Source organism: Quercus lobata, chromosome 12 (assembly GCF_001633185.2).
Source record: "Quercus lobata isolate SW786 chromosome 12, ValleyOak3.0 Primary Assembly, whole genome shotgun sequence".
Taxonomy (NCBI): Eukaryota; Viridiplantae; Streptophyta; class Magnoliopsida; order Fagales; family Fagaceae; genus Quercus; species Quercus lobata.
Genome location: NC_044915.1, coordinates 1917868 through 1936570, shown reverse-complemented (window position 1 = coordinate 1936570; position 18703 = coordinate 1917868). Strand labels below are relative to the sequence as shown.

The following is an 18703-nucleotide window of genomic DNA, read 5'->3' as shown; positions in this document are numbered from 1 at the left end:
AAACTATACCATATAAAAGAGATTTGGCCTATTGACTGTGCTGACAAATTTAATACATTTTGGAATGTGCAGCATATCCATCAGATCAGTTTGGACCTTCTGTGTTGCAGTTGCCTGAAAAACATATGACAGAGACATAAACTTACATAAACAATGGCGTATTAGAAATTAGGAATTGAAACTTTGGATTTTTTTTCTTTAATGATGAAAAAAAAAAAAAAAAAAAAAAAAAAAAAAAAAAAACAATGAAGACATACAGTCAAAGCAACCAAAGGAACATTAGGAAACTGAGTCTTGAGGATGCCAAGATTCTTATAGTCAGGTCGAAAGTCATGACCCCACTGACTACAACAATGTGCCTCCTGCAAAGTAAACCATATAATACACAACAAAGAGTTGCACAGTTTAGAATATATATGACTTAGAAAACACCATGGTAAAGGTGTCATATCGATAAAGGGTATGACCTCGTAGTCTTTTGTCAAATTTTGAAGCATTGGTATCACAAGATAAACATTACAATATGTTAAAAATGGGAATACTAACAATGTCTATCATATGATGTAGAATATGTTACACACAATTAATATAATCAACCCACCATCAACTAATTTTACAATTTAAAGAAAATTGAATCAAACTATTGCCTTCCACATGCTTGGATTAAGTGAAGGAATATAAACAATGTTTTACTTCTCCACTTATAGTGCTCACCCAAATATGCACATGCATACATACTAAGACACAAACACATATACATGTACACATTATAAGCTTTGTTATGCCATAAAAGGATATACCTTTGCTTTTATGTTTTATATTGTCTATGGTTTAGCGAACACAGTTCTTGTGGGCAGGGTCATGTATCTAGGGTTTACTCAACGGGGTGTGTGCACGAAGTGGCCTTGCCCTGAAGCTTGTCATCAAAAAAAAAAAATTTCTATAGATTATACTCGAGCCTATGATGGATCAATTTTCTAGAAAATACTACTACCTCTAGTGTAAGTCATCCAAGTCCATAAGGAACATGCTAATGTAGCAAACCACCAAATCAACAACTTTTGACAGTCAGGAAAAAGATGGTAACAATATGCCTTGTCTAGAATCAAGTCAGAAGATCATGTTGAAAAACCATTAACTTACATCAACTGCAATTAGAGAGAGACGGCCAGCATGATGACACTTCTCAAGTTTTGACATAAATCTTTTACTCTTTGATATCTTTTCTGGTGTGACATACAATATTTTGAGATCTCCTTCACCCTTTTCAAGCGCCCTGTATATGAACTTCTCATCTTCCTTGCTAGTAGTTGACGTCAACATATGTGCTGGAATGCCTAAAGCAGTCAAACCCATCACCTGGAGTAGCAGTTGCAAAAGATGCTCTTATAGTTGTACAGGAGTTTTTCAAGTAGCAGTAGCAGAATCAGTAGAAAGCAGAATAATATATATATTAACAGGCACCTGATCCTGTATTAAAGAAAGCAAAGGACTGACAACAAGAGCAACTCCATCACGAAGAACAGCTGGAAGCTGGTAACACAGGCTTTTGCCACCACCTGCAGCCATAATCACTAGGACATCTCTTCCACTCAAGATTGAATTAATGATCTGGTATCAATTGACAATCAATTAATAAAAAATCAATACATAAAGATGGGAGAGCACATTTTAAAGTTATAAACACCAGGAATACAAATTTATGAATCCTAACATGCACTGATATTCTTTACTTCAGAAATTCATTAGAATGCATACTACTGCTATGAAATAAATAAAGAAAGAAAACAAACATCAGTGGAATTTTGAAGTAAATAATTATCGGAGTTAAGAAATTAGCATATAAAAACTGTAGAAGCCAAGAGGTATGGGCAATACCAGTGACAGTTTAAGAAGAAATTGTGATAGCATCATATCATTATTAGAGACACTATCAATAAAAGGAGATATGACTCACTTTGTATATTTGTTTCTTTTTTATTATTACGCACAGACTCACTTCAGTTCATCTGTAGTTAAGACAAGGGAGAGATATCTATGGTTTAAGCTCACCAACACTAATTGTAGGCAGTCCCTACTCTTTGAATTAGACCTACACCACATCGCAGTGCATTCTCCCACTTCTACCAATGTTTCCATGTTACAGCTCTAGAAATTTATTTTAATTTTTCTTCCTTTGTTTCGTTTTTCCTTTTCACTTTTTGTTAAAGGCAAGATGGTTCTTGTGCACTTGGGTGTCTTTCTAAAATTTCAAATCCTTTCAAACTCAAAAAGCTTTCAGAGGGGAGATGTGAGAAAGCAATCAGGAGCTTCTATACCTGATGCTGCCATGGAAGACTAATTTGTCATGTGTGAAGTCCAATTGAAGCATACAGTTTTAAAAGTCTAGTTACAAGTATACAAGGCATTAAACAGTTTTTAATTTGGGATATTATTTTAACCTATCTAAAAAATGTTTTTGATTTAGGTTATTAATTAAATCTATCTAAAAAATTTTGGGTTTATTTTACGACTTATGGTCAGCTTTGTATTCATGGGCAAACCATAATTCCAACAACTCCTTCAAATCAAGGGTATTTTGTTAATTTAATTGAGTTTATCTTGGTTTTATTTCTTTGAGCCCAAGCTAACCTTTCATTACCTTATTAGGGCTTTGTTTACTAATCAAAATAGGAATTCTATTAAAAAGAAAACTTAAGATTGAAAGAGTCTATATAAGGGTGTTGTTGTACACAAATAAGAGGGAGAATTTTAATATTAAGTGCTTTGAGTATCGAGGCATGTCAGCCTTATTTTGTTCTTTTTCTCCTTTTCTTTTCTCTCTTTCTTTTCTCTTTGATATTTTGTCACTATTCACGTCAATCTTAATACAAACTGTTCTTGCTAAGTTTCCTGTGTGGCATCAATGCTACCTTTCATGAGTACTGTTCATAGATTGTACTTATAAAAATAATATATATATAAATACTACTGTTCATAGATTGTGGATAGATTCGATTGAGTTTCTTCCAACCTCTTTTGCAGCCCTAAATCAATTCTTTCCATTCCCTACTAAAACCTAAGTCATTCTTGAATTGTAACCCTTCTTTCTAAAGGTTCTAAACCCTAAATCCACAATTCCCTTAACCCTAAGCCTACCACAAACACACATAAGACAAATTGTCCAATTTGTTTCTTCCACCAATCACTTAACAAAATTTATTGTTTCAAATAATAGTGACTAACTCAGAAATAAAGTCCAGTTTAAGCCTTTTTCTCAAGAATATGAAGGAATAAGAAAAACACTAAAATCATTTGAATGAGAAGGTGATTTCAGTGGATGCAAAATTAGAAGAATTATCGAATATACAGGAAAATTTGGATAAGTTCAAGCTTCTATTCTGGAAAAAATATTTGATAGAACAGCTAATTCTCAAGAAATTAAATATTTTACATTAGGCCCAAGTTTATCCCCATCTTGGAAAATATTGCACACATTGCCCCTTCAAAATCTTATGGGTTTAGCCCTACAATTAGCTTCCAGAACTACCTCAATCGGGTAGTGGTTCAATGCATCAAAGCATTACATTAAAGCGAGAGACTCAACCTTACAATTCACCACAAGTCCATTTCAAGAATGGCCAAAAGTATATACAACAAGGACAAAGAAGACCACAGAAAAGCAAGGTGATTATGAAGTTGATCAACAAAATGTCAAGACCATGGAAGATAATAATGTTATTTTATAGGTCAAATCAAGAAGAATTTTAGGTTGGAAAACCTTCCAACCATTGATTTCATCATTTCAAATGAATCTAATCATAGGTAAGGGGAAAAAAAGTGTTATCCTATTGATGGGATGGTGCAAGGTTTAGTTATGATTTTATACTTCAACACTTTAAAACTCAAGGCCGACTTGTTTCCAGCCCAAGGAGAATGTTGTAGCCATAGAAGACTAGTTTTTGATCTTTTGGAATTTTGTCCATTCAAGATTTATTTTATATTTTATTTAATAAGTGATAGATTTTATTGCAATGAAATTACCTCATGACTAATACAAAACACAAATTAGGCTAAATAATTGCTAGCAAAGAATAACAAGTAGAAAAAAACCGAATGAGCAAACTCTACAAGGGTACCACTATTATTGAGATCCATGACAGTTGAATATCCACAGTCATCCAAGAAAGAAAGCTTCAATTGCACTACCACATCATCAAAAGTACAAGAGTTTCACTCCCTCCACAAAAAGTCGTTTTTTTTTAAGTTGTGTTTTTTAACTTAAGGGGCTCTTAAAGCTCTTTAGAATAATTGCCAAATGTGTGGAAAATTTTACAAAATAGCTAAGGTTTCGTCTTTTAAACTCAATACTAGACGGGCTAATTATGTCATTGTTCATGTCACTATTCATGCTACAATTCACATGAGATGTTCATAAATTGTGCGTAGATTCAATTTCGGTTTCTTCTCATGCCTTTTACAGCCCAAAATCAAATCTTTTCCATTACCTACTAACCCTAGTCATTATTAAACCATAACCCTTTCTAAACCTTAAATCCACAATTCTCCTAACCCCTATCACAATCACTCATGGACAAATCCTATGTTAATACCATCCACTTCTACAGAAGAAATGCCAAATACAAAAATCAGGGGGCCACTAAAAGAAGTCTGAATTAGGATTACCCTTCTTTTCACTCAAAAATAAATAGGATCATAGAAGTTGCAGAACACAAACTATGTAACAAAAATAAATCTGCCCAAAAGGGAACTTACCTCCCTTTGATTTGCGCGATATGCAGATATGCCAAAAACATTGAACCTCATGTCATCAGCTTCAGAATCCCACTCAAATGGCCCAGACCAGTTTTCAACAGTAGACGAAGCACCATCTGTAACAGGGTCTCCTAATCCTTTACATGCTTCCAACAGGGCCTTTAGTTCAGACTGTTTATCATACAACTTCTCTTGCTGCTCAAGCAACATATTTACTTGGTCTGAAAAATAACAGAGATCAAACCCACAATGTAACATCAAGATAGTACAAAAAGTACTATATCAGTAATAATCAGCAGATATAAGGAATCAATCCATGCACAATGAGATGAATGACATTCTTTGAGAAAATTAAGGGAATATTTCAACTATCTACGAAAGATGCTCTTGTGATGTGTATCTTACTTTTGTTCTCTATACTCGATTTGAGTGTCATGGTTCTTATGCAGAAAATGTTGGGATTTGTTTGCTAAGAGTGTAAAGTATTGTTTAAAACACTGTACATAACCTGATAGTGAAAATAAGTCATTTTAGGCTAAAAAAACAGACCATAACTACCATATGAGTTGAACTAACTAGGCAGATGAGAATTGCACCATAAAGCCTATGGGCATAGGAGAATTATTTAACAAGATACTCTCTCTCTCTCTGTCTCTCTCCGTTTTGATAAATAATTATTTTAAGGGCCAAATTGGAAGATAATCTTTTTCCGTTTGATAAATGATTATTTTAAGGACCATAAACAACATACTCAAGCCTACAAATCCAAAACAACGAGGTCAATGACCTCATTGAATGTCAGACCTGAACACAATTGCAAAAGAAAATAAAATCATTTTTTGTCAGCAGCCTCCTTTAATTCATTAAAGGACCAAAATATGGCCCTAAAGCCATTTCAGGATTGAAGTAGCAGAAATATGTTGATTGCAACGATTACAATATATCTTGCTTATTATCAAATTTTCATATATTCCAAAACAAGCAACAACATGCCTTAGTCCCAAATTTTTTGGAGTCAGTTATAGGTCCTCAACATATTAGTCAAGGTCGGCCACTTGTGTATTCTTTTCCACCATTCTATTCTATCCAAAGTCATACTATCTATTACTTCTTTAATCGACATGTCCTTTGGTACTACTTCTAACATTACTTTTTGGTCTTCCTCTACCTCTCTTTGTTCTCTCAACTTGAATCAACTAAATCTTTTTCAATAGAGTAATAATCACTCTCCTCCAAAAATGACCAAACAATCTCAATAGACTCTCCCTCGTCTTTTCATAAATAAGGTCTCCCCTATCTTTAAGCAAATATCCTTATTTAGAATCCTATCTTTCCATGTATTTCTACTTATTCATCTTAACATTTTCATTTCAACTACATTCATTTCATGAATATTGCTTCTTAACAGTTTTCTCCCTTAGCATCCCCAATTAACTCCTCTTCTTTTTTCTTTTTTCTTTCTTTTTTTAATGTCTCCATCCTCTCTTATTTTTTAAAATAAAAAAAATAAAAGTAATTTATGTGCAAGTCTTTGAAGTACAAACATGGAGACTTAAGCCAAAATGCAATATCAGGCCGAAGTGAATGCGAGCACCATTAATGTACTCTCCTTAGAAGATTTTTGAAATCCAGCACAATTTGAAGAATAAACAAGCGAAACGGGTTTGTGGCATTCTTCTTCAACTCAATGTAGTTGTCCTCAATTTAATAATCCCACTCCTTGGCAACCTCATTTGCAATTAGATATCTTCTTGATAACTACTGTGTTTCACTAAATTAAACTTTCACAAAACTTACCATTTCTCCACAAAACTTTAGCCAATAACTTTTTTTTAATCTAAGAAGAAATCACACTTTTAATTTCTACATATCAGTTCTAACAATATATATATATATATATATATATATATATTGTGAATCAAAATTTTGGAGGCAATAATAAAATAAAGAAAAGAATGGAACCTTGGACATCTTGAATCTCAACCTCTACTTGAAGCAGCTCCGCTAATATCTCACCAGTGTCCATTCCCAGTGGGCAAAAAATAGCAACCCTAAGAGTCCAAGATTACAATTATAAATAAATAAATAAATAAAAAATTCATGAAAATACAAACTAACATCCATCAATTGTTATCAAATTATCAACGAAAGAAAAGATACAAAAATATATTGCTTTTGACGATTTTCATTGTCAATGCGTTCAGATTTTTGTTTGTTAAAAATAAAAAAATGATAATCCTATATAATCATAGCAGTAGAAGCAATCCCCCACTCCATCAAACATAAGGAAACTGAATGAGAGAGAGAGAGAGAGACCAGAGAGGAGTAAGCAGGGCGGTGGCTTCGATGAGTGGCAAGCTCCGACTGTTAATTTCGTGCCACAGTCCCCATTTTTTTTTATGTTTTGAAATTTGAAATTTGAAATCAATCCATCCTGGGGTTGAAAAGCCAGGTCTAGTTAGTTTTTGTTGGAATATTTATGCCCAAAAATTGTGTATATTTTGGCATAATGATAGTATTTTTTATATTTTTACGCACCTATTTTTTAAAAGTATTCATGTTAAATTACCTATTTTATATTATATATTTCATTAAAATATTTATTTTTATCCATTTCTTTTTACTCTCTCAAATCATCTATTTCTTTCTCTCTTTTGTGTATATGATAAACAAATATTAGAAAAATAGATGTGGATGTGAATAGTAATTATGTATATTTACATGGTTATAATAACTACAATTTAAATTTATACAATTTTTTTTGAAACTAAATTTATACAATTTTACATGAACTAATAAGAGTAATTTTTGGAGTTGTATATGTAAAATTTACCCATTATTGTATTATACATGGACTAATGTGAGTGCTCTAATTAGATCAAGAATTATGTTGAGTTTAAGGAGACGAGAGAAAGGGAAGAGAAATGATTTTTTTTTTTTTTTTTTTGGGTTAGAAGAAAAGAAGTGAGAGAAAAAAAATGGAGAGACATTGTTTTTTTAGGTGCTACAAAATTTTCATTTTCCATAAGAAAACCCTTTGGGGTGACCCACAAAATGCTAGTTAAGAGTAAAATAATTCATAAAATGTCATGAGGTATTAAAAACCTCAACTTATTTATTTGGCAGTATTGTGGGAGACTTCCAAATTATGGTTAAGTTGTGCAGGTTTTGAATAAGATCTTAAAATGTATTGGTATATAGTTCTATACTTGACAATTTATTACCTATTTAAATAAATAGTTTATACCCAATTATCCAATATAATAATCTTCTCACAAAATAAGCTAGTTTGTTTTCACACGTGTGTTTGGAAAGTAATGAAAGTTGAAATTTATTAGAATTTTTAGCTTATTTTTTGTACTATTTGTGAGTCTCATTGTACTTTTTAGTACTATTCATAAGTCCATTATACTATTCAACTAGTTTTTTACTTTTTTTCTTTTTTTATTGTACTCTCAACAAAAAGTTTTCAATTTCAACTAAAGCTAACTCAAAACTTGCACCACAAATCCGATCTCTTATTTTGCACAAAAAAAACTTAACTTGAAGCTACTGTATTTTTGCAAGAAATAAGTCTGGCTTGTTTTCGCACAAAAAAATCTATCCTAGAGGTGTTTTGGGCTCAAGAACTTGCACCAAAACTCCAAACTCTTATTTCTTGTGAAAAGTTTGGCTCAAAGGTATGGTATTTTTGTTCAAAATAAGATCGACTTTTTTTTTTTTTGATAAACAAGATCGACTTGTTATTGCACAAAAGCCATCCCCTAGGTGTTTCGGGCTTAAAAACTTGCACCAAGCTCGTTTTTGCACCAAAATTCCAACCACTTATTTTTCGTGAAAACTTGAACCGAAAGTAAGCCCAACTTGTTTTTGCACGAAAGTAGTGTTTTGGCGCAAAAGCTTATTACACTAAAGCACCTGACAGGATCTGAATTAGATTTTTTTTTGTTTGTAATGTAGCGGGACTTGTGGCTTTTTTATAAGAGAGTTTGCAATGTGCATATGATCGGCCAGGTCACTATATTCGATGGATGTGGAATCTGATAGGTACACCAAAGCACCGTCTATAAAAAACAAGAAAGAAGTATACAAAAACACGCTGCCGTTCTCCAAAGTCAGAAAAGAAAGTTAAAAACTTTGAAAATCAGTGCCATAGATACCTCCAAGTCAGAAAAATGGAAATTAAAAGCTTTGACAATCAGTGCGATAGATAGTAAGACAGGAAAAATATATCCAACCCAATAATATATAGATGATGATGGGGAGAGATATCAAGAGTGATATTCATGCCTTCATTGTTTCACTTGCCATCACGACAAGCAAGGACCAGCAGAGAGCAGTACCGGTAAACTGTAAAAGCCGGTACTTCCTAGCAACTTGGAAGCACTCAGAATTATTATTATTAAAAAAAAAAAAAAAAAAAAAAAAAACCACTAGCAGTATTATCTTATTTGATTTTTTCTAGAATTTCAATCTGAGAGATTTTACGGTTAATCGGCTCACGTGTCATAAAAAAAATTACATTTTTCTACTGTAAACTATCATATTAATTATACTTGAACTATAAAATTGTACAATCAGTTAATTCTAACGAAATTTAGCATTGAAAAACCAATTTATCAATCAACTGTTGGGAGCAATAAATTGGTCTTTCTAATTTTTTAATGCTAATTTTCATCATATTTAACACCAAAACAAAAGGTAGGGGACATTGAAACAAAGTTATAATTTTGGAAAATCAATCATGCATTTCAATAATTCAAGATCTTAAGTATGATTAAGGTGATAATTTATGATAGAAAAATGATATTTGCCCATTTTAATAAAAAGAATAAAGTTTTGAGTACAATATTTTCACAACAATGTGACAATAATCCTAGCTAACAAGATGACTTCAGTGATGAATCAATACAAGTTCCAGTAAAAACTTGTTATCTTAGTTTTGTTGTGAAAATATTGTTCCCTCATAACTATTCTACTAAAAAACTCAATCGACCGGAAAATACTAGGATTACAATTTTTGTTACAACTTGCTCACATGACAAATCGTGAATGATGGAATTACGGACTCACGTGAACCCACTACTTTTACTTGACCACTCATGACTGGACGCTGAGCAAATTGTGTGGCAAAAGTTGCTTTACTAGCATTAATCTAGCCGATTCAATATTATCACTCTTCAGTTTTCGGACACTGTTCGTTGACCAGACCCTATCTTATATAACTGCTTACTGCCGTTAGCTTCTCCACCTTCTTCTTCCAATATCTATGTCTCAGTCACAGTGTCCACCGTTGGGATTCTCAAGCAAGTATTACCATGTCTCTGAAAGTGGCAGTTGTGTCAGACAGAGCAGTTTCTTTGAAGGGAAACCAGTGCTTGGTCAGGGAGTGGGATACTCTGTTATTCTTGGTTTTGGTGCCTTCTTCGCTTTTTTCACATCTTTCCTGGTGAGTTCAACTAACTCCCTTTATCTTTCTACTCTGTTTTTGGGCTCAAATATATGTAGTTATTATCTATCTATCACATTCTTCTTAGTTTGAAGTGTGCACTCGTCATGCTATATAGTCTTTAATAGGCACTAATTAGTTTAACTTAATTGATTGGCCTAACAAGCAGAAACAGACAAAGGCACACACTACTCCATTAAAATTTATGCTAGTAGTGATAAAGTCATACTTTATACTGATAGCTCAAGCTGAATCAAACAGTTGCTAAAAGGAATGTCCAATACTTTTTGTCAACAACAATCTGATAGTTTATGTATTGAATTTTATTATAATCTCCTTTCAGGTTTTTTTTTTAATAATTCGTTTGGATTTCTTCAAATTATGAGCTGAAGTTTTGTCCTATCTCAAATTAGGGTGCTAATTTATATACTCCCTTCATCTCATTTTGTTTGTCCTGTTTGAAAAGTTAAATTTTTTAAGGAAATATCATTTATTGTTTTGTCTACCTTTTAAAAATGTATAAGTTTCCAAATATACCCTTAAATAAATTTATCAAAAAATTGAATTAGTAAATTAATAGGGGTATAATAGGAACATTAGTAAATTAATGATTTTTATTTTTAGAAATAGGACAATATTTTGAGACATCTCAAAATGGAATAGAAGACAAACAAAGTGGGACGGAGGGAGTATATAATAACAAAAAAAAAAAAATATTCAAACATAAGTTTTTTTATAGAATGACTCTTGTTGTAACTTATCAGTTATATACAGCACCCAAAATCTTTATAAGCATTCTGGTGAACTCTGAACCTCTTTCTTTTCATTCCAATGACAAACTGTAATGAGCTAAGATCAACTGATTTAATTTGAGATAGTCACCCTCTAAGAAGAAAAGTAGAAAGGGAAAATTGAGAGAATTTTAGAAAGAAAGTGAGAAAGTTGCATCTTATTACAGCAATGCTAAAAATGCTATGGATTACAAGAATTTAAAGTTTTAAACAAGTTGCTTGCTAATCCTATTAGCCAATAACCAACTAACAACCTGTAACCAACTTGGCTCCACCTCTTGCAATCTTGCTACTAGCTAAATTGACTCTTCTTAATTACAAGGCTAACTATGTGATTACAAAAATTACCCCTATACATCTATTGTACATGTTTGGGTTCATTACACACTAGGATTTCAAACCAAACAATGTGCAAGAACATCAAACCGTTCAAGGTATTTGGAGGCAATCATACTGCTATTTTGTCAATCTCGGTATCTGGGAATATCAAATTAACAACATAGAGTGAATGTCAAGAAGAAGACTATCTGATTTAGCATGATTCCAAATTAAATCAGTTTCCATCTTAGATACTGCTGACACCATAGCATGGTTGTTATGTCAATTTCAGATTAATATACTACGTTTCATTTATAGTGCTGTCAAAAAAGACCCATGAGATTGAATTTTCATGCCATAGAAAAGTTTGTGTCCAATTCCCTATCATGGAAAGATCTAGTCTTGTAATCAGTAATCTTAGTTTCAGAAAATTTTCTACCAATTCCAAGAGCCATCCATTGGTTCCTTAAGGATCTAGAAGCTCTTTCCCACTGATTCTCCTAAATCTTTGGTAGTTACACTTGACATATTGGTAATAAATCATAGTCCTAATTACCTCTGGATATACTTCAAATAAAATTTATTGTTTCAAATGGAGAGGTTATAACGAGCTTCTGTAGGAAATTTCTAAGGATGCGCTTATGCTCAGCCAAAATATTGTTCTTTTAATCTCCTTTTCTATTTCCCCTACATCAGTAGCCCTGTTTTTCTTTCTGTTTTTTCTTAATTTAATTCAAAGTTATTGTAGGTGTTTCAAGGAATTAGATATTGGAGTTGTGCTTCTGAATTCATTACTTGGTTTCTGAGGCAACATTTGATATTTTGGGAAGTGGATCACATAGTCCATCATTTGCTGTTTGATGCTGTCAATAGATGATGAAATGTGGAAACTGTTATTTTCTTACATCTTTCTTAATTAAGAAGATCCTTTTCATTGATTCAATTCTAATATCTTTTTTTTTCTCTAGAACTTCTTTGCCTACTTTACTAGAGTCCTGTTAATTACACCTCCTTAGTTTTGTAAAGGAAATTTTGACAATACCCAAACATAATGGATTTCTGATTATGGACTGCAGCATATGTCTTGATATGACAAGCTTAAGAATGGAGATCAATTAATTTTCACATCTGAAACAAAGTTTTTGTTTTTTGAATCCTGTGGTGCAAGTAACAAGATTTCAACTGTATATGTTTTCATGCAAAAAAGGAAAGTACATGTCAAAAATTTAACATCACATTAACTAAGAGCCAATGGTATCATGTCTTACAAAGAGTATTCCAAGGAAAAGTTATTGTCTAACAAAAAATCTTCCTTTTAAACTCTTTTCTTTTTCATTTCCCTCTATGTAAGTAGAACTGTTTTATTTTTACTTTTTGTTAATTTTTTCTGCCATTAGCAAAATCCAAAGGCATTTATAGGAGTTGGATATAGCAGTTGAGCCCTTGAATGATACATGTTTCCTTGTGTGTGGGGAGTATGGTCTGTGCACTTTCTTTCTAAGAAACAGACATACATAGAAGACTATGAGCTATGATTATTATCAGCCACCATTTTTTTTTTTTTTTTTAAATTCATCATTGAAGCTTAAAAACTAAAAATAGCATTATGACTCTCATAATTTTTATTAATTTATCATTCATGACTATATTTTTACCTGTGGAGTTAGGTATGGCTGGAGAAGCGTTATGTTGGGTCCCGCCATACATCTGAATGGTTCAACACTGCAGGGCGAAACATTAAGACAGGACTTATTGCTAGTGTGATTGTATCTCAGGTAATCTCTACATCACTGCCTAGTTGACATTTACATCGACCTCATAGTCTGCTGACATAAATTTTTTATGGAGAACTTGTAAAGTGGACATGTGCTGCTACGATCTTGCAAAGTTCTAATGTAGCTTGGGAGTATGGTGTTAGTGGGCCTTTCTGGTATGCTAGTGGGGCTACCATTCAGGCATGTTCACACAATTTTTTTCCTCTATGAACTACTTGAATTTCTTTAAATTTTTGTCATAATGGGGAAAGCAATGCCAACATATGTTATTCGTCTTAATATTTTTCTGAACAGGTGCTCTTGTTTGGTGTAATGGCTATAGAGATCAAAAGAAAGGCTCCTCATGCTCACACTGTTTGTGAAATTGTAAAAGCTCGGTGTGTTTTATACTTTTGACAAACCAATGAATTTTGATAATGCTTGTGGCAAACCCATCCATATAATATTATTAGTTCATACTTAGCTAAAGTCTTTTCTGCTAGCTGGTTTAATGATAATCTTCATCTACTTTCAGTTGGGGGACAGCTGCGCACATTGTCTTTCTTGCCTTCTACCTTTTGACAAATATTATTGTAACCGCCATGTTACTCCTTGGTGGATCTGCTGTTGTAAATGCACTTACTGGAGTGAACATTTATGCTGCTAGTTTTCTGATTCCACTTGGAGTAATTGTCTACACACTAGCTGGAGGGCTAAAAGCAACTTTTTTGGCTAGCTATATACATTCTGTTATAGGTACTTGAGTATTTTGTTAAATTTTGCTAGTAAAGTTTGATTTTCTCTTCTTTTTTTAAAAAAAAAAAAAAAAAATTTATATTATGGTTTTAGCCTGATCTTTGTTTTGTTTATTTATTTCACTTCAGTACACGTTGTTTTAGTTGTCTTTGTTTACCTGGTTTACACGGGGAGTGGTGAGCTTGGTAGTCCCAGTGAAATATATAACCGTCTGGTTGAGGTAGCAAGCAAATCAAGAATATGTGAGCAGCCAGTTTCCCATTATGGGCAATCTTGTGGTCCTGTTAGTGGGAATTACAAAGGCTCTTACGTGACAATGTTGAGCACAGGCGGGCTAGTTTTTGGGATTATCAATATTATTGGCAACTTTGGCACTGTGTTTGTTGACAATGTAAGATTACTTTTGACTGGAAGCAAATCCATTTCCTTATGTTTCCATTTTGGAATTTAGGCTATGCTTTAACACCAAATACTAATACCTCAAATAAGAAAATTTTAGGGATATTGGATGAGTGCTATTGCTGCAAGACCTTCATCAACTCATAAGGGCTATTTGTTGGGTGGCCTGGTCTGGTTTGCGGTGCCATTCTCACTGGCAACATCACTGGGTTTGGGAGCACTGGCCCTTGATCTACCAATCACAGAAAGTGAAGCAAGCCATGGACTTGTTCCTCCAGCTACTGCTATAGCTTTGATGGGGAAAGGAGGATCTGTTCTTCTTCTTACTATGCTTTTCATGTAAGTTGCAGTCAGCATTAGCTTGGATTTTTGATATGTTGGGGAACTGAAAAGGGTCATTTTCATCTTCTGATAGAGATGACATGTTTTTCCCAAGAAAATCTTAAAATGCTGAGACGGTTTTTCTTTTTATACTTTCTGCTGTTTTCAAAATTCAAAATTATGGTCATTCTTTTATTCATTTATTTAAGCTTCATATTGTTTGAGCCCAATCTCTTATGATCCATATTTTTTGAGTTTTCAAATTGTTGAAAAGTAGTGTTCATATGATATGCAGTGTGTTAAATGTCTTAAAAGTAACCACTAAAATCTTCAAGATGCTTTGATACAAAAGAAGCACTGCAGGCTTCATTACTGTTTTAGTAATATTATAATACCTTGGGGGATGTGAAATGCTAAATGGTTAGCATTTTCTTTTTATCTTAATGGTTCAGGGCAGTGACATCTGCTGGTTCTTCCGAGCTAATAGCTGTATCTTCTTTATGCACATATGATATTTATCGCACTTACATAAATCCAGAAGCAGATGGGAAGAAAATACTCAAGGTGTCGAGGGGTGTTGTTCTCACCTTCGGCTGTTTTATGGGATTGCTGGCAGTAATACTGAACAAGGCTGGAGTTTCTTTGGGTTGGATGTATCTTGCCATGGGATTGCTGATTGGTTCAGCAGTTCTTCCAATTGCTTTCATGCTTCTGTGGAGAAAAGCAAATGCCATTGGTGCCATCCTTGGTACAGTGAGTGGTTGTGTTCTTGGAATAATCACTTGGTTGTCAGTTGCAAGCATTGAGTATGGTCGGGTAAATCTTGACACAACTGGTCGAAATGCACCTATGCTTGCTGGAAACATTGTCTCTCTATTAACTGGAGGAGCTGTTCACGCTGTTTGTAGCATTTTGTGGCCTCAAAACTATGACTGGGATACTACTAAGCAGATCACAGTGGTTGAAAAGGAAACGAGTGAGCTGCCAGCAGAAGAGTTCAATGAGGAAAAACTGAAGAGAGCTAAAGCATGGGTAGTGAAATGGGGTATTGGTTTTACTGTGGTGATTGTTGTATTGTGGCCCCTTCTGTCTCTTCCAATAGGTAAATTCTATTAGCGACAGCTGAATGCCTTAGGAAATTGTAACTGTTTTTACTTAGACTAATGCTTTTAAGCAAAGACTAGTTCTTTCAAAACAAATAGTAACTATAGGAATAAAAAGTCAGTATGATAACCAAATTTTATACTACATATTGACATAATCTCACCTTCTTGAATAAAAAAATGCATCTAATTTGCACTTCTAAGTGGACAATAGAAAAGTTATGCACACTATAATTACATACACAGTTTTGAATATTTGATAATATTATATCGTGTGCCAGATGTTGGTCAAATGCTCAAAGAAAATGAGAAACACAGTTTCAAGATATATATATATATATATATATATCAATTAGAATGATTTTGTTACCATGTTATGACCGAAACATGCTATTCTCCAAAACTGAATCATCCTTTCTATTAATGCAGGAGTATTTACTAAGGGCTACTTCACATTCTGGGCAGTGATTGCTATAGCATGGGGCACCATTGTTTCGGTGGTAATTATTGGTTTACCACTAATAGAAAGCAGGAAAACAATCCAGAGAGTCTTTATGGGCATTTTTACAAATGACAGGCTCATGGAAAATGGAAAAGGTTGAGGAAATGAATTTCAAGCTGCAAACAATCATGCTGGCTATACCTGATGCAGAGAACATTTACCTCCTTGAGAAAGAGAAGGCTAAGAAAAAAGTAGCAACAGAGTAACACACTCTCCCCATCTACATACCTGCCTAAGCAACTTCTTTTAGTTCAACATGAATCTTTGAGACTGCAATTTATACATGACATTTGATCATGATTTCATAATGACCAAGGTTATGTGGTTAAAGTTAGGAACTTTAATCATGAGGAATGGGGTTGAGTTTCTTAGAGAATGTTATAGGAAAACAACTCTTCAAGAGAACACTCTTGGAAAAAGTCTTTGCTCTAGGCTGTTCTTAGAATTCAAATCAAAACTGATTATAAATGCAATGGCCTTGCCTACTACATGCTGTAAAATGAGTCAGCTTGTTTCTGATCATTTCCAAAACCATATTCAGTTTAATAGATTTGAAGAGAATTTGTCAAATTTCAATTACAAAAATATGCTAACAGATTCACTAATTAAGGGCATTTAAATATTTTTTGGAAACATTTGAACAATCAAACATTTTGCATATTAGACAGTGTTCAAATGGTTTCCATAACCAAGTTATTACAAAAAATGGAAGCAAGCACCTGAATAAATAAAAAAACTTCAAATTTTCAAAAATTCCTGTCTTAAACTCTGAGCATGACTGAATAAATTTTCTTGGAAATCATTCTCTTGCATTTCGGAATAAAAATAGTTGTTCATGAAAATACAAACTAACATCCATCAATTATTACAAATTATCAACGAAACAAAAGATACGAAAATATATTGCTTTTGACGATTTTCATTGTCAATGCGTTCAGATTTTTGTTTGTTAAAAATAAGAAATGATAATCCTATATAATATAATCATAGCAGTAGAAGCAGTCCACCACTCCAGCAAACATAAGGAAACTGAATGAGAGAGAGAGAGAGAGACCAGAGAGGAGTAAGCAGGGCGGTGGCTTCGATGAGTGGCAAGCTCCGACTGTTAATTTCGTGCCACAGTCCCGATTTTTTTTTATGTTTTCAAATTTGAAATTTGAAATCAATTCATCCTGGGGTTGAAAAGCCAAGTCTAGTTAGTTTTTGTTGGAATATTTATGCCCAAAAATTTTGTATATCTTAGCTTAATGATATGTTTTTTTCTATTTTACACCGTTATTTTTTAAAAGTATTTATGTTAAATTATCTATTTTATATTATATATTTCATTAAAATATTTATTTTTATCAATTTCTTTTTACTCTCTCAGATCATCTATTTTTTTCGGGGATATTTGCAGACTAACATTGTGAAGGGTTAAAATATAGTAAGTTAATACGGGTCTGAAAGATTAATGGAAACTAGCATATCGAGTTTCTAAAACTCGAGTTCCATATCAATCTCGAGCCTCAAAGACTTGCTTTCTACTTGCTGAGTTGGACACAATTATGCCACATAAATCTCAAGTTTCTAACAGTCAAGATTAAAAAAATGAATCTCGAGTTTTTTACACTTGATTTCAAACAGTATATACCCAGAAAAAGAAGAAAGAACCCGACCGAAGAAAGAAGAACCCAAAAAAACCCAAAAAAGAAGAAGAAAGAACTCGAAGAAAGAAAGAACATTTTAGGCAAAATCATTTTTAACAGATGATGAGGTTCTAAAGCAAATTCCAGACAAGGAACCCAGAGAAAAAACATCATCAAAGAACCCAGAGAAGAAAAAACATCATCAAACAACGAATTCATCAACAAACCCAGAGAACAACAGACCTGAAGAAGAACAGGAAGAACGATTTGACGATGAAGAACAGAGGAACGATCTGACGATGAACAGAGACGAAGTCACTCTGCGTCGCTTGCGGCAGCAACGTCGGCGATCGGACCGAGGAGCGGCTCGGATCATGGCTAATGCTCACGTGCTTTCAGACATCGGTGATTTCGTCAGCGATGTTCTTGGGTCTCCGCTTGGGTCTTGGCGATGTTCTAATGGAAGAGTTGGTGGGTGTCGCTGCTTGTGTTCTTGGAGACATGGGTTGCCTCCGTTTGTGTTTGAGGGTTTGAGATACACTGAAAGAAGAAGACGAAGGCTGAACTGAAAAAAAAAATATGGTGGAACTCGAGTTTCTAAAACTCGAGTTCTACGTGGAATTTTTTTCCACATCGGATGCTATCGGTTGGGTCTCCGCTTGGATCTCGTGTTTTTAAAACTTGAGATGCTAGTTTTCCAGTTTGTTTTGCAACCTGACAATTAATGATATTCTTAGAAAATTAACGCTAAATGGAAAAAAAAAAATCATTTCTTTCTCCCTTTTGTGTATATGATAAACAAATATTAGAAAAATAGATATGGATGTGAATAGTAATTGTGTATATTTATATGGTTATAATAACAACAATTTAAATTTATACAATTTTACATGAACTAATGAGAGTAATTTTTGGAGTTGTATATGC

General features: G+C 33.4%; 1 protein-coding gene and 1 pseudogene across 2 annotated transcripts in view; one reads left to right on the top strand and one right to left on the bottom strand.

Moving 5' to 3' along the window:
* Positions 1-7217, bottom strand: part of LOC115971191 (mediator of RNA polymerase II transcription subunit 34) — a 28941-nt gene extending 21724 nt beyond the window's left edge. Inside the window, exons 1-7 of one of the 2 annotated variants that reach the window (XM_031090941.1) lie at positions 7072-7217; positions 6718-6806; positions 4756-4976; positions 1465-1611; positions 1144-1359; positions 258-362; positions 10-114 (exon numbers count right to left, since the gene is read on the bottom strand). In XM_031090941.1, the coding sequence (XP_030946801.1) occupies positions 10-114; positions 258-362; positions 1144-1359; positions 1465-1611; positions 4756-4976; positions 6718-6781 (858 nt within the window). In that variant the 5' untranslated portion in view covers positions 6782-6806; positions 7072-7217. The remainder of the gene's footprint in view (positions 1-9; positions 115-257; positions 363-1143; positions 1360-1464; positions 1612-4755; positions 4977-6717; positions 6807-7071) is intronic. The other variant, XM_031090940.1, reaches the window with a different exon arrangement.
* A 2694-nt stretch (positions 7218-9911) lies between these two features.
* LOC115971189 lies at positions 9912-16718 on the top strand (annotated as a pseudogene).
* The last annotated feature ends 1985 nt before the right edge of the window (positions 16719-18703 follow it).